Raw genomic sequence first — 25,609 nt, 5'->3', positions numbered from 1 at the left:
CCTTCAATGGCAACGTGTGCACGTGTGGCGATTGCCTTGTGGGAGCGAGCTTGAAACAATATGTTTGTAATTAACTTACAAACACATGGTGCCCCTGGCTGGCTCCCGCAAAGGAAATGCTTTGTGTGCTCTCGCACTCCCCCACCCCTCCCGCTTTTAGCGCGAGGCACGTGCTTGTTTCTTAATAAATTGGGCTGCTGTGATTTTCACGTGTTTCGTGTGTCTGCACTGCCGAACTTTATTAACTAGTGCAGTGTGTGTGTGAGGGGGGCTGTGTTTGTGCCACGTGCGTTTGTGTTATTACTGTGAGCATCATGTGACTGACCATAGCTCTCTTATGCACACTTGGCAAATCTTTTGGGATTGCAACAATTTAAAACGCGCTCTTATAAAGGCTGCAAATATGCGTGGAGACGCCTGGGGGTGGATAGTGGCTCTACCCTCAATACATAGCAGGGAATTGGACGGGACAGCTGCATACTTTTTCTGCAAAAATACTTAATAGTTGTGAAAACATTCCACCGTTACTGACATAAAATTACCATGTCATACTAGTAAAACACATCTGCCCGTAAACTGAAAGTGCACCAACTTTTAACCAGTGCCGTTGCCACACAGGTGGACCCGCACGTTACAAATCCGTCACATCCCCGACGAACCCTGGGAGACATTCCCTTTTAATACGGCCTGAAACCTGAGAGGAATCCGTTCCGAGTTGAGCATTCGCGGGAATTGCCGTCTGCCCATCTCGAGGCTCACACCGGTGCCCCACAGGCCGGGACAATGCCTGGCTGTTCAGAGGGAGAGGAACTTGGCCACCCCCAGCCTGAAAATAAAAACAGATGTCTTGCTGGTAAGTGGGACTCCCATTTCCCCTTTAGCTGTTTTCAGGAAGAAAAAAAGCGTGGCCTGAATGTGCCTCTTTGTGCACATGTTGCTGGGCTGCGCTCAGGATTTGCACAGGGCTGTTTCCTCCCAGAGCCGACAGAAGAGGACCCGGGGAGGCAGCAGGCCTTGTGCACTGGGGGGGTCCCCGGTGCACAAGGAGGGCTCTGTGTGCACGCGCCGCGCATGCTGTGGAGGTCTGTGGTGTTATAGGGCCGGCAGCAGGGGTCTCGCAGATGCGACTGGGTCCTTTCCACAGGCCCATGAAGGTCTGTGGCGGTGGAAAGGCCGGCGCACAGGGGTTCCCAGCTTTCATGGAGTGTCTGTACGCACACGCACCCCACTCTGGAGGCCTTTGGGGTTACCGAGTCTGCTGCAGAGGGTCTGGGGAGATGACAGGGCCACTGCACAGAGGTCCTAGCCTTCGGTGGAGACTCAGCAGGAGGTCTTTGACGTTGCAATGCGGAATAGGTCCCGGAAAGGCGATTGGGGCCTTTGCACAGAGGGTCGCATGCCTGCGTCGTGACTCTGTTCATGTCGGGTTCTCTGCAAAGGCCCTGCGGAGGCAGCAAGGCCAATACGCGGGGAGGTTCAGCTTCAGGGGTGACCCTGTGTGAACACCCCCCCCCTGCAGGAGGTCTTTGGTGTTACAAAGTCGCAGAGGCCTTGGAGGCGAGAGGGCCCTATGCACAGCGCTCTCAGCCCTCGGCTGTGGCTCGATGCTTAGACACAGCTCATGCCGCAGCATTTGGTGTTCCAGAGCTGGAGCAGAGGCCCCGCTGAGTCAGCATGGCCAGTGGATGCTCGATTTCAGGAACAGCAAGCAGCTCATACCTGACACCTGACAGAGCTGGGAAGTAGAACCTGAAGAAGATGGGGCCAGGGGGTGCCACTGAGTTCACACACAGAGCACGCTGGACACCTTCGGTGTCACAGATCCGAGCACCCAGGGGGCTGTCTGGACACAGATCCCCCCACCCACACATCCCCACCCCACAGTGACACAAACATAGAGGACCAAGCGAGGCACAAACACCCCCTAATGATGCTCTCTCCGCCCAGCCTGGGCTTGCTCTTCCAGCTCTGTCGTTTGCCATATTAATATTTTAATTAATTGCTGAAAATCGAAGTCCAATCAGTGTTATTAAGGGAAGGGGCATGCTACCTGACCCCACTTCCTGGGGGCGAGAAGAAAAAAAAAAGATGTGTTGGAAACCAATTTATTTTTCCAGTGTTGGGGGTTAATGACTATTGCCAAAGATAAGTGAATTATCAAAGCTGTTGCTTCAAGCCCGATCTCAAAATCCATTACATGGCCAGCCGTCGAATTAAATACGTAAGTATAATAAAATCATATTTTATGACTATTTGAGGGTAATGAGATAAGCCTTTAAAAGCGATCTCCACATACGCGGGACGCCAGTGTCTATAGAATGCTAATAACCCTAAATCAAAGAATATGGAAACTGTTTGTTAGAAATTAAAACAAAATTCCTATATGCACAACAAGCCCAGCTCTTCCCGGGCACAATAGGAGAGATTATGAAATGTAATATGTTTTGTCGACAGTGAAAAAGAAGCAATAATTTCACAGACTGAACCGAGAGAGTTTGCTTGAATGTTTTTGTTTCATATACGTATTTAGCTGGGATTCTTTTTTTTCGTACAATGCGATGCTTAATGATGTAACTTAAAATGCAGACAATTCTTTGTGGAAATGCAGTTTTAGCTGCAGCTAGGAGTCTGCGCCCCGGTTTCTAACTCCTTCCAGTGTCTTTGGTTCAGATTACACGTGCCAAAGCGATTTAAATCTGGTTACCAAATTAGACGGCTCGAAAAGAAAACAACTCCCTTTAAATCTGATACTCTCCGCTAAAGACGGAAAACAAAAGTTCATTGAGACCCTCGCAGAAGGTACCGACCCCGTCCCACAAAAAAAGAAGGCGCCCTAAACCTTTCTGACAACAAATGCAGCTGTCCCCGCACTTTGGGCAATATTAGGCGAAAATGAATGCAAATCTGTGCGCTCAGAAACCATCTGGTCAGGGATGGGGGAGTCAGCTGCTGCTCACGACAGGCGCCGGGGCTGCCGCGTTTGCAATCATCTGGCCCCGCACCCCGAGCATGGATGCGCTCTTTTATCACCCACCAACTTTCCATGTTTTGTGTCGCTCTCCTGTCTGCGGCTGGGAGGCTGCGTGCGAGCATGGGGGCCGCTCTTGAAGAGCCGGATGTCTGTACCCACGGCCCACCGAGGCTCGCCTTATTTACAAACAAGGAGCCCAGCTCGCAGAAGTGGTGGGGTCACTTCTGGATTACTGTAGTGGACTTTTAAGAACGTTCTCCCATTCAAAACTGCTTCTTGACTTGTGTTTTTGCACGAGATTTCAAAGGTGTCGGGAAAGATTACTACAAAACGTGGGCCCCAAAGTCTATTTTCTTCTCTAGAGAAGAAATCGGGACAGTAGGAATTGAGCAGTCAGTGCAGAGCCAGTGTGCACAGCTGCACGTCTTGACAGCTTCTGTGTTTCCCTTTTCCAGTAGAGAGGCCCTGTGGGTGAAGGGGAGCTGGTCCCTTCACACTCCCACTGCTCTTTTCGTTCTGCCCCAATATTCACGTATCCAGAATTTTCTGCTCTGCCCCAATGGAAAAGCACAGCTATGCAAGGTGCCAGGCACAGGTCCCCTTGTCTCTAGGTTGCTGTGTCTCAGAAGAGAGGCCCTCTGGGTGAAGGGGTGCGCATCCCCTTCACACTTGCACTGTTTGCCCTATTGCTCTGCCCCCAGTAGAGAAGTCTGTGGTTGAAAGGGAGCAGCCCTTCTCACTGTTGCTTTGCTCCAGTAGAGAGGCCCTGTGAATGAAGGGGACCCGGGTCCCTTCACCCGGCCCTGTGGCTGGGGCGCAGCAACATAGTGCCAATATCGGCAACGCTCCCCATCCCTCTCACAGCAATATCTTAGAGAGATAATCAGACAAGACACATTCATAGTGGAGAAAATTGCTGCAGGTTTATTTGCATAACAAATATGCCAACATTGTGGGTTATCTTACGGGCGATCCCAGGGCAGGCAGCCCCTCGCTGCCTGCCCACCTGATGAGCCAAAATTCACCATGGCCCTAGCCAACCGGTGTTTGTTAGATTTGGGGGAGGGGATAGCCCCTCCCACCGGTGGACCACCAGCCCACCCCCTTACTAAGAGGGGCGGAGCATTGAGGCAACCCCCGGTTGCTCAGGTCCACAAGCGCCCGTAGGACTAACGGGGCACCGTTGCTCCTCCAGGTTCTAACGCGAGGACCTCCCTGGGGATATTTGGCTTTAGCACCCTTACTGTGCTCGTGCAGAGGGTACCCTTCTGTACCTTACAGCCTCTGGATCGCCCTGTAACTCCGCCTGCAACACAAAATAATAAGTTAGAAAAACTCACCCCCCACCACCTGCCTGAATGCCAGGTAAGCGGTAGGGAGGGAAACGGCGTCAGGGCAGCGGGAAAAGAGGGCCACCAGTGGGCGGGAGAGGTATATGTACCTCTCCCCCCACCCCCTCCTGCCCGGAAGTGACGTGGGCATGGGGGACCCGCGAGGGTCCCAAACACTGGGAGGCTAACTCATCGTGTGCCATTCTGTGGGCCCGGGGCAGCCCTGCATAGTGCCAATATCGGCAACACTCCCATCCCTCCCACAGCAATATCTTAGAGAAATAATCAGACAAGACACATTCTTAGTGGAGAAAATTGCTGCAGGATTATTTGCATAACAAATATGCCAACATGGTGGGTTATCTTACGGGCGATCCCAGGGCAGGCAGCCCCTCGCTGCCTGCCCACCTGATGAGCCAAAATTCACCGTGGCCCTAGCCAACCGGTGTTTGTTAGATTTGGGGGAGGGGATAGCCCCTCCCACTGGTGGACCACCAGCCCACCCCCTTACTCACGCCCCCCCCCTAAGAGGGGTGGATCGTTGAGGCAACCCCCGGTTGCTCAGGTCCACAACCGCCCGTAGGACTAATGGGCCGCCGTCGCTCCTCCAGGGCCCAACGCAAGGACCTCCCTGGGGATATTTGGCTTTAGCACCCTTACTGTGCTCATGCAGAGGGTACCCTTCTGTACCTTACAGCCTCTGGATCGCCCTGTAACTCCGCCACAGCTCTGGGTGTGGCCACCGTCACAGCCAGGGCCCCCCCACCAAGGTAGGCCTCTTCATCTTCCTGTTGCTGATTCCAGGGCCTCTCCCATGTCCAGCAAAATAAGTCTATGCCCACTCTGGGAGGTGCGCCCCATCCTCTTAGAAACTCCCAGTGGACTTAACTGCAAAATGTCCAGAGATTGGAAGCACCAATCACATTGTTAAAACTAAAATGCAAGCAGACTGATCCGGGGACATAGCCTCACATTCAAACCCCTGTTATAGAAGCGCAGCAAGTCCGATACAGAGTTAAAAGCCCCATCATTCTTGAGCTTAGATGCACCGGTACTAACTGCTCCTATTACCTGGAAATGTGTGGTGTGTCCCCTAGCTGGAAAACTTATGGGTGTGCACAGACAATGCCTGGACACATGTAAAGCCCAAGCTGTTAGCAGATCCACCTGCATAACCCAGACAAGAAGTCCTGCCAGAACTCTGTGTCCTTTTACCTTGGTTCCGAGTAGCCCTGCCACTTTCTGATAATCAATGGCCCTGTCTGTCTCTGAACCTAACCCATCCTGCATGGGCTTAGGTGCCGGCCCTCAAGATCACTTCCATGGCACTAAACCACTTCTCACTCTAAGGGCAGACCTCGGCGCCCAAAACAAGGCACTGGTGGGTGCCGCCTACCCTTTCTAAACAAGAGGTCGAACCCAAGCTCCTTACTTTTCTGCTGCTCCACAGGCCTGAAATTGTAGCCCAGGGTCGACTTCTGGCACCTGACCCTTACTTGGACATGCCCGAGCTAAAAACCTACATCTAGAAAGCCTGCCAACCGGCTGACCACCTCCCACGCCAGAGTGTTACGCCGCCACTCAGTAGCTCGGAACTAAACCAGCTATAGATGTCTCGGAAGACCCATCTCTAGGCGCATGCCTGCCACACATATCACTGCGTATCGTAATCTGTCAAAAACCAGGGCGCAAGGTAGCCTGCAGGGCTAAGCCCCCAAAGAAATCGCCTCCCCCTGCGTGCAGACCAAGCATCCCTTTTCGCCCCGCCACAGAGACTTACATGTTACATGTAGATGTTATGCACTAGCCCACCCTGACGTGGCCAAAATTACAGTCACCGAATAATAGACCATGGCGTGCCCGCTCTGGGCTCCTCCTAATGATACATTCTATATCATAACCCCAAATTCAACTTGCAGAAAGCTAGAATACCCGTGCCAGGGTGACTAGGGGGTTGCAGTGTCCCTGCTGACAAGTTTTTAACCCTATGACCATCCCTGAAAAGATCCTAGCTGAAGGAGTTTATCTGGGCTGTCCTGGTCGACCAAAGGGTGTGGACAGACCCGAGTCTCCCTGCCCATAACTTACCATAGACACCACAACACCAAAGTTAGTGCTCACCGACCTGAGTGCAGGAAGACACACTGGCCGGCCCATAGACCAGCGGACCTCTCACCCCAAACAAGGTGACCTGCCACAAACAACTAAAAATTGCCAATATGGTCACCCCAAATTCAGTAAACAGTAATGCTGGGAGCACAGGCCACCAACTTCGCCGCCCCTCGGCGAAAGGACCGGCCGTGCTCATGCCCAAACCAAACGACACAAGCTACCCACCACACATGGCACAGTCCCCTTGCCAGGTTGCTACGACCTTATTACACACCTACTGCAAGAGCCTGGGAATTGGTTCTTGTGCTCTGCATTGTATACATTAGTAAAAGATGCACGTTTGAAATGGTAGTGGATAGCGTTGATAAAGCCTGCAATACTCCACTCAGAGCAACCCGCTAGCCAATGGCTTCCATTGAAACGGCGGTGGCAACAGTCCTCGAAGCACCGGAGGCGGTACAATGGAGTACAGCTCTAATCTAACAGATGCCCCTTGCATCAGATATCAACCATACCCTCTTGGCTGAAAAATGCTCAGTGCTTCTGATGCATCCGCACCCCCAGCCAGCTAACCCTGATAAAATCAGCTCATGACCGGGACTTAACCGTGCGATGAGAGCACAAGACCCACTAGTCCGACGTTAACTCTAGGTCCAGGCTCCACCACAAGAGCCCTTCACAAGCCATGTGACCTAAAACATTCACCCTGTGGGGCGGTTGCAAATGAACTGCGAACAACTCCTAGGCATTCTCTACCAAAAAAGTGGAGTTCTGGTTGGCTAAGGTCTGCACCTGAGCCTGGCTGACCCCCCCACTAGTCAGGAAAAGAGAGTACACCTTACAGCTAACTCCTACTCACCCCCTAGGTAGCTAGCCAGAGCCTCAGGGCTTATCCCAGAGGCAGTGTAAATATAATATTCAAACCGCACACCCATAGTAGCAAACTAGGCACCCCACAGCGGCGACTGCATACACCTCTCACCTAGTTACCGTACTGTCACAGAACGCCACCACTATGCCAGCTGGCACCAGTCCTCAACCTGTTTTGAGCCATGTTGCAGCGGTGCGCCTCTTGCAGACATGTAAGGGACAAGAAAATCAAGCAAACAACGATTGTTATGTTATGTTATGTTATTTATTCTTTTGTATAGCGCACGGCTACTCAAAAAGAGTGTCCCGGCGCTTTAGGAGAAGGAGTGCTGCAACATAATAACATAACAACGTTAGAAGAAGAAAAAAAGACCGAATGCCAGACAAATACATGCAAGAAAAAGACAGGCTACTGGGTGATTGTTCCTGCAATTTGTATAACATAGTGCCCCGATAACGTGAAGTCAGCTACAGCTCAAAATAAAACAATGACTGGCGAGCCTCCCTCATCACCCCCGTTGCGCGTTCGACACTGCGACGTGGTGACCCCGGGACCTGGTTGACGGCATGATCCTCCCCGCACCCTCCAATAATCGCGCTGCATCGCCTGCCCAGTTCCAACACCGCCCATGGCATTCCAGCGCTGACGTGCCCCCTTCGTACATTTTATTTATTTGCCAGGCTTCCCTTTCATAAATCCTACTGATGTCATCAAAACTAGCAACACCTCACGATACATGGATGTAATTTGATATGACGCTAGCATGCAGGTAATCAAATAACATCCCCAGAAATCCATTTGCACGCTCATCCCTGCTCTACAATTCTACTCTTGATTGGAAAATACTTATCCAGTCACGGTAATTGGACGGTATGTCACACACACAGCCACGCTCTTATGAAGGGAAGGGGACATCAGAAACAACCTTTCCTTATAACACTAAAGTATCCAGCCTATCAACTGCACACCACATAATAACTGTACTTTAATAAAAGAGCTGTAAAGCAGAGACACGTGTAGCGACAGTACCCAAGGTAGAAATATACCCGTAAATAAGAAAACGTTGATGCAATAAGGCTCAAGAACATTTCCAGGGGTTCAGTTCCCGAACCTGGCCTCCCTCACCATGTCTGAAAGATTCTCAGACATTCCCAACAGACTGCTGCTGAGTGGACAAATACACAGCTGTCTGACCAGTAGGCGAAGATTAGGCCCTATGGGATAACCGCAGGTACGCGGCTGAGACCCAAATCACCAGACTCGCTGCATGATGTGACTGGCGTTTTTCAACATACCCATAGAGGATCTGGTTCGAATATGGATGGCACCAGACTGGGGTCAAAACCCATTGAACAATCCTGCCAAAGGTTTAGATTGCTATGTGTGACGTTTTCCCGAACAGTGTAAAGAGTGATAGCTACCCAACCATGAGTGACACTTTATTGCGAGCATAATCAAGCCAAGGAGCGAAAACATAAATTTAAGAAATTGCATCAGTTCGAGCAACAAAACCCAAAAAGATCGTACCCCTGATGCAAAGCACCAGAAAAGGAAGGGCCCTTATTGATGCCGGGTTGCAGTTTGGAAAAGACAGACTCGCCGAGCGGATGCCCCCGCACACAGATGAGCCGTAAAATCGCAGTGTTCCTATTAAACTATCAACCATGACGCCATATACCTTTGCTTGGGTTGCCGCAGAGTGCCGCGTCCTAATCCCCAACAATGCATCTCCCGTGCGAGGCGAGCACCTTTACTGTGAACGAGCACATCCATTGAAGGATAAAAGAAAACATGGAACATAACTACTGGAATATAGGGCACAAATTAGGTGCTATCAATAAAATCTGCGCCCCGGACATCATAACCCTTTGCTTATGTTCGACCCTTCCCCCAAGCGCCACAATATTACCCTTAAAAGACATCATGTGAGAGGTGGCCTAAATGACGGGGCACCAAGCCGCCCGTGACCACTCCCGCCTGGCCACCTACCCTGCAGCACGGTGGAGGTTCCGCACGGTGGGGCGGCCTCACCTGCTGCCAATCGTGACCACTCCTATGGCTCCCTAGGGATGTGGACGCGAGCCACGCAATATCATAGTTCATCTTGGTCCATACAGAGGCCAATAACAACAGGGCAATGAAAGGGGTATATTGGGGATGTTTAGGATCCAGCAGAGTAATCAGACGATTACCAGTATATTCTACTGCCTCCCTATTCCAAATTCGCCTTATGTAATTATTGAAATGTGCAAGAGAAATTAGAATGAAAAAGGCCCCCCCAAGGACCTCCCTGTACGTGGGACTCACCGTGCACGATGCCCGTCTGGTACCAGGTACACAACACCCGAGGCGCGCTGCCAACTCAGCGTGTACCACGGGTGCAAGGGAGACCGCAAGAACGCCAACCACCCGCCCGAGTAGGGCAACGCCGCCCAAGAGGGAAACAGTAGTATTGTTCTCTGGGCAGGGAGCAATTTTGCATACGAGAGGCCCCGCGGCAGCATTATACTCATACTACTCCTTCCCCCCGTATCCTCCGTCTGCTACGCGCCACCCTTGACCGGGAAAGATACTGTCCTGGGGGCAGGGGAGGTGCTGTGCAGGTGTGTGTGAGAAGGCTCCTCTCACTTGAAAGCCCCGCCCACCCAGAGTCAAAATTAATGCCCACAGGCAGATGAAAGCATGCCAGGTGCCTAAAGTGAGCAACCCCCCACTGTGACCCGGAGGGTCAAAACTATATGTTGGTGGATGAGCGGACTTGCAGGACAGGTCGGCTGTTGCAGCCTGGGCAGACACAAAGTAGGTGATTCCCACCACACAGCGCCGCCTGCCTAACACGATGTAATCACTAACAAGGGAAACCTGAAACAATCCTCTCACCCTCAATGCCCGATCGCCAGCCAACGCAAACACTCGGCCGCACCGAAATCCACGGGGTAGACAATGCCCGCAGAAGAAACAGTGCCAGACCAGGGGCCCGCCAGCATTCCCCCGAGGGGAACAAAGAATGGCATTCCCAGTAGAGCGGCAGGTACCGTGGCACCCTAAAGGGGGGGGGACTCACCACCAAATGCCCACAGGCTACCACAAAAGCGACGCATGCAGCGTGGCCCCCCGATGCGACCCCCCCCTGTGAGGAGGTCTTTGCCTGTATCGCGGCAGTATGAGATCCCGTGGACCACTGGCCGACCGACTCGGACCCACTGTGACCTGCACCCGTGCAGCTGGGAAGTGAGGGAGTGCTTTAAGTGCCAGCAGAAAGTGCGGTGAAGACTCTGACTCTGTAGCGGAGGTCACGGGGGCCGGCCAGAAAGTTGCAGCGAGCGGTGTAGGCTCTCAGAAGAGTAACGGCCCGAACTTGCTATAAATAGTGTTGCTCAGATAGGGGGCACAGCAGCACGTCTGAGGGACACCAGTGCGGTCGCTAACTCATGTAAGGGCATAATAAACATTTTATAAGAAACACTGGCGTGACCTAAGTATTTTTCAAAGTCAAGACACAATACAATTAACAGGTAGTAGGCGGCACGCCGGCTGCTTACTTAAAATAATTGTTTATAAAGTGAGCTGTGCCTGTGTCTCTTTGAAGAAATACAGCCTACCTAGCTCACAGGGCCCTGCATGGCGGAGGTCTGGCCCAATGCTACCCAGGATAGGCAGTCTCAAGGGGAGGCGGACAAGCGAGGCTCGTTGCTCTTCCCCCCTCCCCCGCAAAGTTGCGCTCCCCACCCCTCGGCGCAGATGCTGGGGGCTCGTCTGCACACAACGTGGGGGGCAACGCGACTCTCTGCCCCCTCGCCCCACAACGCGCCGACTGTCACCCTGGCCTGGCTCCGATGAGAAAAATCCCGACCCTCGGCGCTGATGCCGGAGTCGGCTGCTCTCTCCCTCCATGGGCTACCCGCCGGGGGCTCCCATGTGCCTTAAATCATGCCTGACGCCACGTGGTGACTAGTAGCCGGGAAGTATTACCCCGCATCTGAGGCCGAGCTAACAGTGGATGCCATGCAGGCATTTCCGGCTGCCGCCTCCTATGCCAAACACCCCATCGCCCAAACCCCCGTCGCACCCCTGGCCCCTGCCAACTGGTGCCGGCAGATAGCGGACCTCGCTAGGCCGGGGCACCTGTCCGTGGGACAAGGTACATGGGACAAGGTCCCGCCTGGCCTGGCCGGCATGGTGGGGCCCCGGGGTTGGGTGGGGCTGGGGTGATGGACTAACCTACTGCAAGGAAGGTCTGCCTCTGCCGCAGCACGACAGTCAGGGCAGCGGGAAAAGAGGGCGACCAGTGGGCGGGAGAGGTATATGTACCTCTCCCCCACCCCCTCCTGCCCGGAAGTGACGTGGGCATGGGGGACCCGCGAGGGTCCCAAACACTGGGAGGCTGACTCGTCGTGTGCCATCCTGTGGCACTAAGGGGGGCCGCCCTCTTAGGAGGGCCGCCTGCATGGGCGGGGGCAGCCCTGCAGTCTTTGCGGCCGGCCCCCTCCGGCACCAAGTTTTGACCTCGACAGAGTTAGTCACGCAGAAGGGGTTCTGGCCTGAATGCGATTTGCATGCTGCCGGCCAGACCTACCGAAGCCGCGGCCCTACTCCTCGCGAGGCGGGCACGGTTCCTTTTGTGTTTATTTCCGGGCTGAGGCTTCAGTGATCCCCCACACATTTGCATTTAAATAGCGACATCAAGCGATTCGCGTGCCGCACACCAGTGAGCCCCCAGATGTCAGGCCCGAGTCTGTCAGATGGCCGTAGCCTAGCTGTCCCGGCCCCACATCTGTACCGAAGCATTCAGTGACCTTAAAGGGGCAGTACTCACACTACAGTTGGGGCTGGGCATCCCTTCACTTTCGACAAATTGCTTTAAAGAAATGTTCGTTTTATACCTCATGACTCGCCTCTGTCCTCGAGAACTTTGCCACAGTAATGGTATGCCTCAGTGCAGCACTCGACAGGACAATCCGCACTGTAGAACAGCCAGCGTGTGGGAAAAGACAATTTGAGACACCCCCCCTCACTTTCAACACAGTAACAGAAAAGGCTAAGACCGGAAGAAGCACATTCTTCTACCTAGGTGGCGTGTGATGTAAGAGTAAGGATACTTCTCAAAGGAAATACAACAGAGTTCACATGTCTTGCAGAGGTGTGGAAAAAGAGACAATACACCCATTTTCTGACTAGGAAAGTGATAAATAGACGCATAAACCATCGCCTATCAATGTAAACGTGTTAGAAAACACCTGACAACGTCGAACAGACAGTTAAAATATTTTGCCTGTGGCAATATGTGACAAAATCGACACGAGCGCACTTAGGCCCTGTCCATGTGTGACAAAAACAGACAGCGTCAGACTGATTTCGCGGTAGTGTGTGCCAAAAGAGAGACACAATTTGTATTCACCCCAAGGCAATGTGTGAAGATAGGCAATCACCTATTGTGCCTTGGCCGGGTGTAGCAATAAAGAGGAGAAAGCACCTTCACACATGGTAATGTGTGAAGAAATACACATCTTGCCCTAGCATCACGTGACAACTACGGACAACGTCAATGCTTTGCCTGAGAATTTAAGGCAAAGCTGACACCACCTTCATCCCATGACAGTGTGTTGAGAGAAAATAACAAACTAATGCCCTCTTTTGCAAAGGAATATGTAACAATAACTAATAAAGATCTTCTGCCTCGCAATGAGTGACAAGGAATGGGAAAAGGGACAAAAAGTCACACGTGACATGTCACAAATAAAGATAATGGTCCACTTTTGCTACAGCACAGTGTCACAAAAATGGGACATTTGTTCTCTTCTGTATAACCAAAATGTGACAAAAGCATACAACAATCCGGCTTCGCTTGCCAATATTCCATATGACGGGAGAAAAACAGTCGTCTCCCTTGCTAATGTTGCAGACATACACATTACTCTTTTGCCCTGACACTGACTGAAAGGTAACTATAAAAGACGTCACCTGACCTTATACTGCGCGAGGAAGAGTAGAACATTTCCCTTTCTGTCCTGGCCATGTTAACATAAAGAAACACAAACTCGTCTTCTACCATGTGTTTGAAAAAGCAGGAGCAAGTTCACCAATTTGGGGCACCACATAATTAGGCAGCAGTGGCGACCAGCCCAGGTAAACGTGGTGAGGCGTGGTGGCATGTGGGAGAGTGGACAGAATGGGTATATGTAAAATGAATAAATAACACCTATTCCATCCGTCGGCTTCCACCCTGTCCCGCCCACCACGCTTACTTGTGTCGGCCACCGCTGTTTGGCAGTGGCCTGGTGGCAGGTCCCTGCACCACCCACAGACGGTAGACATTAGTCAGGCCGACTTGCAGTTCACTGGTGCCCGAGTAGCTGCTTCTGGAGGATTCACAGAGAGGGTTGGAAGCCTTATGGTCAATTTCTGACACACAGGGGTCACAGAGGGTGTGGCCTATAAAGGCCCACGTATGGAGCTAGATTCCCTTTTTGCCTTTCTCCACCATGATGACAGTGCTGCTCAGAAGATTTTCTCCCATCCTTTTACTTGGAGTTTTTGGCACTATATGTGAATGGTATTACATGCTACACTTTATCTTTTCATTTTAGCTTGGGTTTTGACAGCACATCTAACAAATCTACTGCTAATAATGTACATGGAGTGGGGTTCGGAGCTTACTCTTTGAACCATTGCTTTTTTTTGCCCAGACTCTTCCAGCTGTTTGCTAAAGAGCAGGGCACACGTCCTATAAAAGGAAGTGGGGGAACTGACAATATGCAAATTACCTCATGACATCACGTGCTGAACGTGTCCCAGTGTCTGAAAATTACACCGGGACACGTTCAGTTTATTTCTGTGGGGCCCAGCTTCTTGGCAGGGGGGACGGTGTCCACCCTGTGAAAAGAGTGGGGGGACGCCGTCCACCCGCATGTACCCCCGACTCAAGACCTGCTAAAAAGTTTTGACAAGCACTCTTGGCTCAGCCCTGTGGAGTAGTCATCTTTCATCTGAAGCTATTGGCTGTTTGGGTGTATCCTTCCACCACCATGACAGTGCTTATTTTGAACTGCATGAGGGACTACTTCACAACTATAACTCTTTCTATTCGCTCCTACTGTCTCTGCCTCTAGTGGCCCTCTGTATCCATGTGTTAGAACATTAAAGTCAGACCTATTACCTTTGCCAATCCTTGATAATTTAGCAGTATTAGTTGGCAGAGTGAGCTAGTGGTAACAGTCAAACTCGATTTTTTTTCTGGTTTTGAACATTGCGATTATTGATTATTTGAAGGTCAGTCAGTCACAATAACTTTATTCGGCCAATTGCAGCCATAAAAGTACAGATAATAAAAAGATGTAATAAATAAATAGAGCAGCATTTCATGGTTTAAGAAATATCCGGGGATAATACAGTTAGTTTCAAGAAAGACACTAAATTGGGTACATATCAATTATAAGATGCATAAAACATATATAACAAGCATTGGCATAACCAATAGGTCTCGCCTTTGGGACCTTATAAGTGCTTAGCCATGCAACAGTTAACATTGTTGCACCAAAGATATTGTGCTGCATAACTACTTATAAGGTCCCAAAAGCGAGACCTATTGGCTATGCCAATGTTTGTTAAAAGTTATGTCACCCCTAGGGTAGTTGCAAAAAGAATAATTGATGGACAGAATGCAGAACAATGTCATACATTCATCCCAGTACAGTGATCTGGGCCTAAATCCATATTTTTTTTGCTCACCATGCCATTCCAGTTTGGACCCAGCCATATACAAATCAGTCTTGACCCTGCGCCCAATGGGAACAGTCAGGACCGAACTGCCAGGCCAGGTCCTCTCTGGACTGGAAACAAGCATCCTAGGACCGGTTTCGGGCTTTAAGCCCTCATCAGCCAGGATAGCTTGACTCCAGAGGCATGGAGAGCACGATACCCACGTCTAGGCATACCCGTCCCACTCTGGGTGACAAATGCAAAAACAACAATTAATGGACAGAATGCAGAACAGTGTCATACCTTCACCCCAGTACATGTTATAGCAGTGAAAAACTTTGACAATCGTTTTTCACTGTTATAAGGCCTATCTCGTACCTTAGTACATTTAATAAACGCTAACATTGGATTGTTAGCAGATGGAGTTATGCTCTTTATACTCAAATTAATTGTTATTTAAAATCCTCTTTAATACTGTACAATACTGAAGTTGGATTTTAGGTCACAATTCTGAAAATGCCACTTTTAGAAAGTGGCCATTTTCTTGCCTCGACTGTTTTTTCCTTCTGCCACTGTCCTACATCACATGACTATCAATGGCTCTGCTGTTGGGGTTTATGTATTGCTTTTAGACAGTAACACAAAGGGGGCTTAGGTGTAGACAGGATCGGCCATCCTGGCCAGATGACTCAAGAGGAGGTGCTTACCTTCATTCCAGGCTAACCCAGAGTGACTCTAAGAGTCAATTTGCTGCCCTCCTACAATGACCTACAATGACCCAGTTGACTTGCAACTGGACCTGTGTGGACCTGCAACTGGACATACCTGAGCCCAGCCCTGCCAACCTCCGCTGGAGGGAGACCCCAAAGGTGCATTTCCAAGTCCTGGACCCTTGGCTGCCTCCAGGTAGACTTCTCTCCTTCTAAAAAGAAAAGGTCAAAATCCTGAAGTTTGGGCTCATCGCGACTGTGAACAGGCCAGTTTGTGCCACCCACGAGGACACACCAACACGAAGCTGGTGAGAACTGCTCTTCATGCTACAACGTCCACCAGCGGCGCCTGGCAATATGAGAGCCGCATTTCAACAGCGACAGCCCACAGTGACTGCCAATGCAAAGTCAGAGCAATGAACGTTTGCAGTGCTACAATGACCCAGCCCGCGATGCCCAGCTTGCTCTTCATACCACAGCAACGACCAGCTGCGATGCTCTACCTACTCCTCGCGGTCTTCTCCACCTGAAACTGAACTCTTTGTGCCAGACTTAGAAGGTAACTTTTCAGTGGGACTAACCTATTCTCTGTATCCAACCCACGCTCCATTATGGCCAGCCTGAACTTGTGACTTTCCCCTGGAATTGGTTTGGGATTTTTCTTGTGTGTGCTTTCACTTTTTGTACTGTTTGTGTGCTGCATAAGTACTTTACACATCGCCTCTAAGTTAAGCCTGACTGCTTGTGTGCCAAGCTACCAGAGATTTAAGCACAGGTTAATTTAGTTTGAGTTTGTGATTCAGCATGAGAAGGATTTTGGTTGTTGTTTGAGCGGGGCTGCCACCCCCAGACAAGGTAATTGCACCTTAACCATGAAGTAAAAACACAAATCCACGCTGGAGGCAGTTGCAAAACAGAAGAACTATCAAAAGAAAAGTCTTCTTGATTCATATAGAAACCCAGGGGTACTCAGCTGGAAAGGAGGAGGCTGTGACTCAGCAGTAGGATTTGAAAAATCAAATTCAGACGATTTGCCAATGGTGGATCGGTATAAGTGACATCCATTGCAAAAGCAATAAAGAACGATCTTTACAACGCGGTCGGTACACCGCAGTATGTTTACATCGTGGGCATTACAACGCAAGTCGTTACAACGACTTGCGCTGGATTGCGATCTAAACTAAGGAATAGTATGATTTACTATTCCAACATCTTCCCTACTGTTACGTAGGCTGGAGTTGGAATACTAAATCATACTATTCCAAAGTCCAGCGCATGTCGTTGTAACGACTTCCGTTGTAAAAGGCGATGTAAAATACCGCGTTGTTAATGTATGCATTGTAACCTCATACATTCAAAAGCAATAGACAGGTTGCGCTATAACTAATTTAGAAAGGATTCAAAGCGTGGCAAAAACAGGGTGTACACCTTTTAATAGTCAAGCTTGAAAACCCAACAGAACTAGGTGCTTCCTAAAACCTTTAGAAGATAACTCCCATACACCACTGACATCTTATAAAAAAGGGGCAAGAGTATTGTGGACAAGCACAAGCACTGCTCAGGATTCTGGCAAGTAAGTAATAATAATAATAATCCACTTTTTGTAAAGTGTGAACAATCACCCCTAAGGGTCTCTAGGCGCTGGGGGCCGTCGGGAAGATTAAGCAAGCCATTGCCCAGAGTCACATGGTGCTGGGCTAATCTGCCACCGGCTCCGGGGATCGAACCTTGATCCCCAGATTCCGGAGGCAGTCGCCCTGGCCGCGGCGCCACACCTCTTCCCTAGGTACCTGGCCAAAACGTTCCTAACCTTACTAGAGAAACAAGTGAATTGGCACCCCAGAACACAACACTCTCGACCCACTCAGGGATCACAGTAACAGGACTCTCCCTTTTGTTCTCTCACTCGTACCTATCCACAATAAGACAAACAAGAGACACGAGGGAAGTTTTTAATATTTATATAAACTATAGTGCTCTAAAATGCAGTATTTGTGCCACAACTAGAAAACAAATGTATACTAAATATACCATTAGCATGGTTAATTAACTGTATACCATAAAAAGTCCTGTCATGTTATAAAACACATTAGCTTAAACGCCCCACCCTCCTCCTGAAGCTAAATACCTTAGTATACAGACAGACATTCTACATCTCATCTAGACCCAGGACCTTTGCTCAATGATTGGTGTTTAAGTCCTGTGCTCAGTTATTTATATGACAAGAAATGTGTGGTCATAAACAGCAGCTGCAATCCCGTGTTATGTCTTGGTGCTAGTGTCTGACCAGAGAGAATAACAAGGAACATTGTTGCTTGACCTTGTTCATGATGCGCAGACTAAATCCCAGGAAAAGAACAAAAACACGAAACATATGTAGGTTCTGTATGAAAATACTATGTGGCACAAAAGCAAACGTGTTTATAAAGTAACGCATTCAAAAGAAAATGCGGCCTACAACGTGCACAATTAGGCTAACATAAGGAACATACAGTAGGCCATGCAGGAAACACATGACAATTCCATCTATTAGAGTGGCAATAAATGATGAGAAAGTTAGAAAATTATCCACGCTTGTGAGTTTCCTTGCTTCTGACACTCCTGGTGCATTAACTAAGTTAAATAATGAGCTAATTGCTATGCTTGCGATGATATGCAAAACCGCCTGGCACTAGATATCCTTCTTATGAATGAAGAGAGAGCTTGCAGGGTTTTGAAGGTGAGAGGACGCTGCTCCATCCTCCCAGATAACAGTAGGGTTATTAGTGCATGTATTACTAACATTTTCCGTTAAGTCAATGCTTTTGAAGAGCATAACTTATTGAAGTCAGTGAGTTTCTGGATTGGTAAGATTAAAAAGGTTTTAGTAAGGTTGGTTTGATAGGTTGGGTGGGGTTATATTTAGAGCTTTACTAACACCGGGAATCATTGTGTTAATTTGTGCATTTGTTATGTTTCTCTTGTTCACATTTTCTCAATTGTTATTTTTAAAATGTGGCTGCAAAGAGAAAAAGATGTCATCCAAAAGGAAAAGGTGTGAGACAGAGATAGAAGACTCAAGATGTAGGAAGAATCAAGACACAAGAGACATAAATTGATGCAGACTGTATTCTAAATAGATTGAGGGATATGTATTGATGATAGCATCACCAGAGGGTGGAAGTTGAGGGAGCTATTGTGCATTAATCAAAAGTGTGCATTTTTAACAGTGTACAGAATATTAACTTACACCTGATTTCACATATGTATACTAAAACAATAGTATTGCTTTTGAAAGGATTTTGCTATGACCTGTTAAAGTGTGCTTTGTTGGCTTAGGGGAACAAGGCCTCAGCTAGGGCTTGACGCTATCTTGTTCATAATGGATGCTACATCACGTTTGTGTTTTGTTTATGATTCTGCTGCACATAGTCAGGCGAGACATGTTTTGTTTATTTCTGAATTATACTATTCATGAAGCAAGCTCTCTAGCATGGGCTCACTATTGTGTCATTGTCCCAAGGACATTCCGCTTTCGCATTGTGTTACATTCATTCACAATGAATCCGGATGATAGTGGGTGAGAGGACCTGAATCATTATTCATGTAGTGGATTAATGCTTATTTGGTAAGCCTGCATGACAATTTTAATTTCGTATTCTGATTTGTTATAATTTATTTTTTTGCTCACACCACAGTGATTATGCAGATTTCATATTATTCTAGGGGGACATTGCCTTTTTAAAAGTTTGGATTTGGGGGGTGAGCTATGAGACTTTTCCTATGCTACTAGGGGTGCTGTCTGTACTCTTACAGATGTTGCTGTACATTTGGAACTTTGTGCTTTTCTGATTTTGTCTAATTTCTAATTGATAGCCTTTATGACAACTGATTGTTATATAACCCAGCAGTTTCTGCATTCCATTACCTTGTATTGCACTTCTGAGTTTTTGTAATAAAACTTATAGTATTTTTTATTCCACTGTAGATGATGTTATTTTAAAATGCTATTTGTACCTTATCTCTGGAACACACTGCCTCATGAATTTGAGGTTAACACTATCCCCGATCCACCCAACCATTAGGCGTCCTTTTGAGGTATATGATTTTAGGGTTACAGCTCGCCCACATCCCTTTGACGATGAGCGATCAGTTAATGAATTTTTATGTGCTATTGTTAGACCTGGCACCATTGGCGTGAGTCTCCCTTCCATTTTTTTCACTGTGCCTCCTCTGTTTTTCTGGTGATAGATGCTCTGGGCGCTGCGCCACTGCCATTCAGTGTCGCAGCGCGGATGCTCCCTGTATAAAGATGACATATGAATTGGTGTATCCCTGATTGGCTTATTTGGCCTACCTGTTAGTCCCTAGTAATGTGGCCTGCGTGTGCCCAGGGCTGGTAAACCAAATGCTGCTGGTGGGCCTGCAGTGCTGATTTGCGCCACCCACAGAATCAGCTTGTAAAGTGTGTCTCAGACCTGCCACTGCAGTGTCTGTGTGCAGCCTAGAACTGTCATCTTAGCTGTGAAGTGCACCCACTTCCCAACACCCAATTTCGTTTTTCACTACTGTAAGGCTACCTGTTCTCCTTAGGTCAGAATGGGAGGTTTGGCTATTACATTCTATCGTCCTAACTGACCCATAGAACATGGTAGAAAAATGAATTTAGTATGCCTGAGCTCAGAATATTAAAATATATCATTTAGTGAAGTTTATTTTTATATTCTGTGTTTGAAAATACCACTTTTAGAAAGTAGGTATTTTCTTGCCTAAGCCTTCCAGTGTGCTCTGCTGTTATGTGTATTGGCTGTCTGGTTTTGGAGGGACAGGGCAGGCTGAGTCAGACCTGGATTGAATAGAGAGATCTGCCTTGGAGTGAGGGGAGGGGTAGCTCCTGCACTTGAATAGGGCTGTGCCTGGCAAGGTGAATGCTGGCTCCACCTCCCACTGTGCGTCTGAGGGCAGACCCCCTCTTTCTGAAAGGAAGGATGCAGCCTGGTAAACAAAGTGCTACAGGGCTGGGCAGAACTGGTTCTGGCTGGGTTCAGTGACTTGTAGCTTCTGAGAACAAAGACTTTTGGGGTATAAATAAATAAATATCTGTGCTGAAACCCCTACAATTTGTATTGCCCCTGGATCTCAAGACCAACCTCTGTCCGTGGAACTGAAGGAAGCTGCAGGAGAGGACTGTCCTGGTGTTGTGTGCTGTTCCCTGGATTGGCCTGCAGTAGTTTTCATTGGACTGGAAATAGGAGGGAAAAGGAGCTGTAAGAGAACTTTTTAATCTTGAACCTGCAATCACCCAAGGGCTAGAGAGAGAACTAGCCTCCTGACTGAAGTCTCAGGACCAGTGGACTTCATTTCGTCGCTAAGGCCTGTTAGCGAGCCGCCGCAGCCGAGGAGCATCAAGAAAATCATCACACTGCTGCCGCAGAGGGCTCGCTGGCCTGATCATCGCCCCGCACGTTTGCGGGCCTAAAAATTATCGCTACAGCCGCGGAGAGTCAGGAAAATCGTCCCATCACTGCCGCTGAGAGCTCGCTAGCCTGATCATCGCCCCGCACGTTTGCGGGCCTGAAAATTATCGCTACAGCCACGGAGCGTTAGGAAAATCGTCGCATCACTGCCGCTGGGGGCTCGTTGGCCTGATCATTGCCCTGCACGTTTGCGGGCCTAAAAATTATCGCTACAGCCGCGGAGCGTCAGGAAAATCGTCGCATCGCTGCCGCTGAGGGCTCGCTGGCCTGATCATCGCCCCACCCGGTTGCAGGCCCCAAAGTTGTCTCTAACACCCGTTAGCGAGCGGCAGCGACCAAAAGCGTGAGGAAAAACATCGCTAACCCGCCGTAGCGGCATTTTCTTTGTGGATTATTGTCAACAACACCCCAGAACTGTGAGTAAAAGGGTCGCAGAGACCATTGCCCTGAACTGAACTTTGCATTCCCCATTTGAACTATTTTTGCAGCATCCAGAGAGAATTCTTTATATACAGTATTGTAGCTTTCTCGTTATTTGGTCTTGTGATAAGCCTATATATAAAAATAACTATTTTTAATAACTACCTTTGTTGTGTCCCTTTGTAGTGTTCCTCACTGTATTACTGTGTATGGTCATAGACGCTTAACACACTGCCTCTGAGATTAGCCTAACTGCTTGTGCTACGTTACCACAGGGTGGAGCAGGGGTTGTCAAAGGGGTGCAGCCCTTCACTCTGACTTAGAAAGAAGGGTCCCTGCTTGGACAGTGGCCATCCACTGCCAACCAGAGACCCCCATTTCTAACAACTATGATATGGTATCACAGAGAAATGGGAAGAGGTGCAGACAAAGATGGGCTTATGGGCATAATGTAATGTGAAGGGACAGATGGAGTGGAAGATAACAACAAACATACGGAGGGGTGGAAAGCAGTGAGACAGAGCAAAATGACATTTAGTAGCCTGGTGTATACTCCAGTTCAAAATACGAGGGCTTCCTGAAATTCCATTTAGAGTCAGCATCAGTTTTTGACTGAGCCCAGGAGATGCAAGTGCGAGTAGCTCATTTAGTTTTGTGTGAACTTGTAGCCCTGAATTTATAATGTCCTAAAAATGTCTGCAAATCCCAGAAGGCAAAATAAAACCCTGCACTGACAAAGCTACTCAATCATAGTGATGGAAAATGTGACAACTTTGGTTCTGTGATGAAGGCAGCAGTGGGGGTGGCTCCAGTCTTGGGGGCAGATTTACAAGCCCCTTGCGCCACTTTTGCATCACTTTTAGCATGGGAAAAGTAAAGCAAAAATGGCGCTAAGGGCTTGTAAATCTGCCCCTTGGTTTTTAAGTCTTAGTACCCCTCGTCCCAATATAGTTATGCCACATCCAGCAAAATTAAAGCTGCGTGTTTGCAACTACTTCTTACTTTGCAGCCTCACTATTCCTTCCAAAGTACGTTTCCGCGTCCAGCTTAAGTAGCTTAGAGAGTCCAAGGGCCAGATGTACGACCCTAAATTGTGGTCACCGCAAAATAGGGCATGGCCATTTACAAACCTCATTTTGCAAATTGCCAAATTTTACAGATTCACAAAATGAGGTTTGCAACTTGCTATTAGGAAGGGGCGTGCCAAGGGTGTCCCTTTCTAATAGCGACTCGCATTTGTATGTATGAATGTTTTGTAACCACAATTACAGTTGCAAAACACTCGCAATTTACCACCTACTTCAAGTAGGTGATAAACCATTCGCAATCAGGAAGGGGTCCCTAGGGGACCCCTTCCCCTTTGTGAATGGGTCAAAACATATTTTTAAGGGCAGGCAGTGGTCCCAAGGACCACTGCCTGCCCTTAAAAAAGGAAACTAAAAAGTTTCATTTTTCTTTTTTTTAAATGCATCCAGTTTTCCTTTAAGGAAAACGGGCTACATTTAAAAAAAGAATACTGCTTTATTTAAAAGCAGTCACAGGCATGGTGGTCTGCTGACTCCAGCAAGCCACCATCCCTATGAGTGTTAGCAGATCCTAATGGGGTCGCAAATTGCTCCTGCCTCATTAATATTATTGAGGCATGCAATTTGCTACCCCATTAGGAATCGCAAACAGTGTCTGAGACACGGTTGTACATCCCAATTTGTGAGTAGCAAATTGCGAGTCGCAAATGGTGAGTCGTACATTTTGCCCCAGGTTTTTTATATTTGCATTTGAGTCTTGAATGTACAGTTAGATAAATATGAGAATAAGTTCAATAATTCAAAATAAAAACAAGTACCTGGATGTGCCATCGGGGAAACTTAAAATGTATATATTGTGAGGTGTTAGGTGAATGTTTTACTACAGCAGGGCAGTGATGCAAAATTAGACAATGTCAAGCTTCCTGAAGCCTGCCTAAGTGTTCCAATTTTACCAGCCAAGGTAAAGAAAACTACAGTGAATTCATTATTTTCATTGTGTATAAACAGCATAGATTATTTTTCAAAAACATTTCACAATGAAACTGCACAATATTTTAAAAGCTTGTTGCCCGTGATGCCACATTCAAATAACACGGAGGACTAGTTGCAGGTACGCAAAAAACATAACAGCAGTCTGAGACCGTAAATAAGAGAAGGTTAGAATTTAAAGGAATATTTGCCAAGTTTGCCAAGCCCTAATTTACTTTCCACAATACTCAGAATTTAAACAAAAGCTTGAGCCATTTGATGCACTGATGAAGCTTGGGGAGCAGATTAATGTGCCTCCAGGAAAAGAAATATCTCATTTTGGTCATGGTATGTACATTTACTCTCTCAAAACCACCTGAAAGAGTGCAGGAAAATCCCCATAAATGCTGCCTTTGTGTGTCGTAGTACGGACTTTCATGCAACAAGTGGGACAAAGGAGATAAAACAAGAGCCAACTGATAAAATCTGATCTTTAGCCACAGCCCAGCAAATATATACCTGTTGCTGCTGGCAGGGGTGGGGAGTAAGGGAGAGTGCTCAGGGAGGTGAAGGGGAAGGAACAAAGTGGGAGAGAGAGCAAGAACATACATGCACTCCCATGAAGTGCTCGCAGGAAAAGAAAAAAGGAGTTCCCTGGTGTGGCTCTCACCAAAAAGAACTTGAGTGAGGACCAGCAGATGCTGACAGATGAGGCACAAGAGCCATCGGTAGAAGAACATTCAAGCAAGAGCCAGCTTGTGGCACCAGCAGAAACAAGTGGGCCAGCCATCCTGGATGAAGCTCAAGCGAAGGAGATGGGCAGAACAAATGGGATACTTTCTAGTTAACTCCCAAACACAATGAGGGAATTAATGTTCTGTGTCCCACTTCTACACTGGAAATCGTGACAAATCAGTATTTTGCCTAGGTCGACTGCAAGGTGTTAACCTAAGTCATTACAGACGTACCGTTGGCAAATGAATGAAAAAGCAGGTGACTTAAGTGCACCTACTGACCGTCGGAGTTGGACTCTATCATATTGGTATAAAAATACCATCTTTGGGTTAAACATGTAAGCGAGGCACAAACAAAGGAGCAGGGAGATGGCCATTTAAAAATAAATTAGTTGTTTTCTCTAGTTTCACCGCTGGTCTCGTTGAGAATAGTTGTCCTCACTAGGGCTTCTGTGACAGCATAAGGGTCACAGTTGGCTGAAGGCCGGCGATCTTCAAAGTAGCCAAAACCTTCTTGGCACACCTGACGTGGGATGCGGACGCTGATGCAGTCTTTGTGCACACCAGTAGAAAACTCATGGATCGTAGGGGTGCCCTGTTGGCCAGTCAGCCGCCGGGAGTTGTCTTTGCCCCCGTGAGGGTCATACACACAGATGTGGTAGTTGTGCCTCTTTCTGAGTTTTTCGATGGCCTCCTCGATGTATCTGAAGAGAGGAAGAGGCAAAAAGGTTAGGTCAACATTAAGTAAAATGCCGCCCTAACGCTTTACTGGAGTGCTCCTCTGCAGTTCCTTGCCTCGATGAGGGCAGTTGGCTGCTCTTCAACTCACATTGGTCTAGACCTGCATCTGTCGTTGATTGCGCCACTCCCACTTGCCTTCTGAATAACCACACAGAAGGCCATGCATAACATGTAAAGCGCTCTGATACTCTCGGGTCTAGCTAGTGCTATAAAAAAACTGAAAAATAAATAAATAAATAAACTGTGTGTTTACCCCCCCCCCCCCCCCCACTGCGCCCCACGTCTGAAAAAAGTAGGTTCAATTAGACTTTTATTTGCCTATTTCTGCTTAGCTTCTCATCACACCAGGGCCTTTTTGGAGGTGAACAAGCAATAAGACTGTTACAAACTGTATCAGACATTGCCTGTAATTCAGCACTCCTACACCCCTCTGTGAACACTGCACCTGTGTCAACCAGCTGGCTCAGCAAAGGGAAAACAGCGCATTCCTCAACATATGCAGCACCCACAAGCAACAGTAGGAGACAGCAATCCATCCGGCTAAACAATGCTGTCCCACAACAGTCAGCTG

General features: G+C 48.3%; 1 protein-coding gene across 7 annotated transcripts in view; it reads right to left on the bottom strand.

The window, feature by feature from the left end:
• Positions 1-25,609, bottom strand: part of LOC146868580 (glutamine synthetase-like) — a 151,466-nt gene that overhangs the window by 59,589 nt on the left and 66,268 nt on the right. The window contains exon 7 of one of the 7 annotated variants that reach the window (XM_085611480.1): positions 17,639-25,001. The exons of the other annotated variants lie outside the window; for them this stretch is intronic. Coding sequence (XP_085467606.1) covers positions 24,686-25,001 — 316 coding nt within the window. The 3' untranslated portion in view covers positions 17,639-24,685. Of the gene's footprint in view, positions 1-17,638; positions 25,002-25,609 lie in introns of those variants that run through there. 7 annotated transcript variants of the gene reach the window in all.

The sequence above is a fragment of the Triturus cristatus genome, chromosome 1_2, assembly GCF_964204655.1.
Source record: "Triturus cristatus chromosome 1_2, aTriCri1.1, whole genome shotgun sequence".
Classification (NCBI taxonomy): Eukaryota; Metazoa; Chordata; class Amphibia; order Caudata; family Salamandridae; genus Triturus; species Triturus cristatus.
The sequence above is the reverse complement of the archived record's forward strand: the minus strand, read 5'-3'. Positions and strand labels throughout refer to the sequence as shown.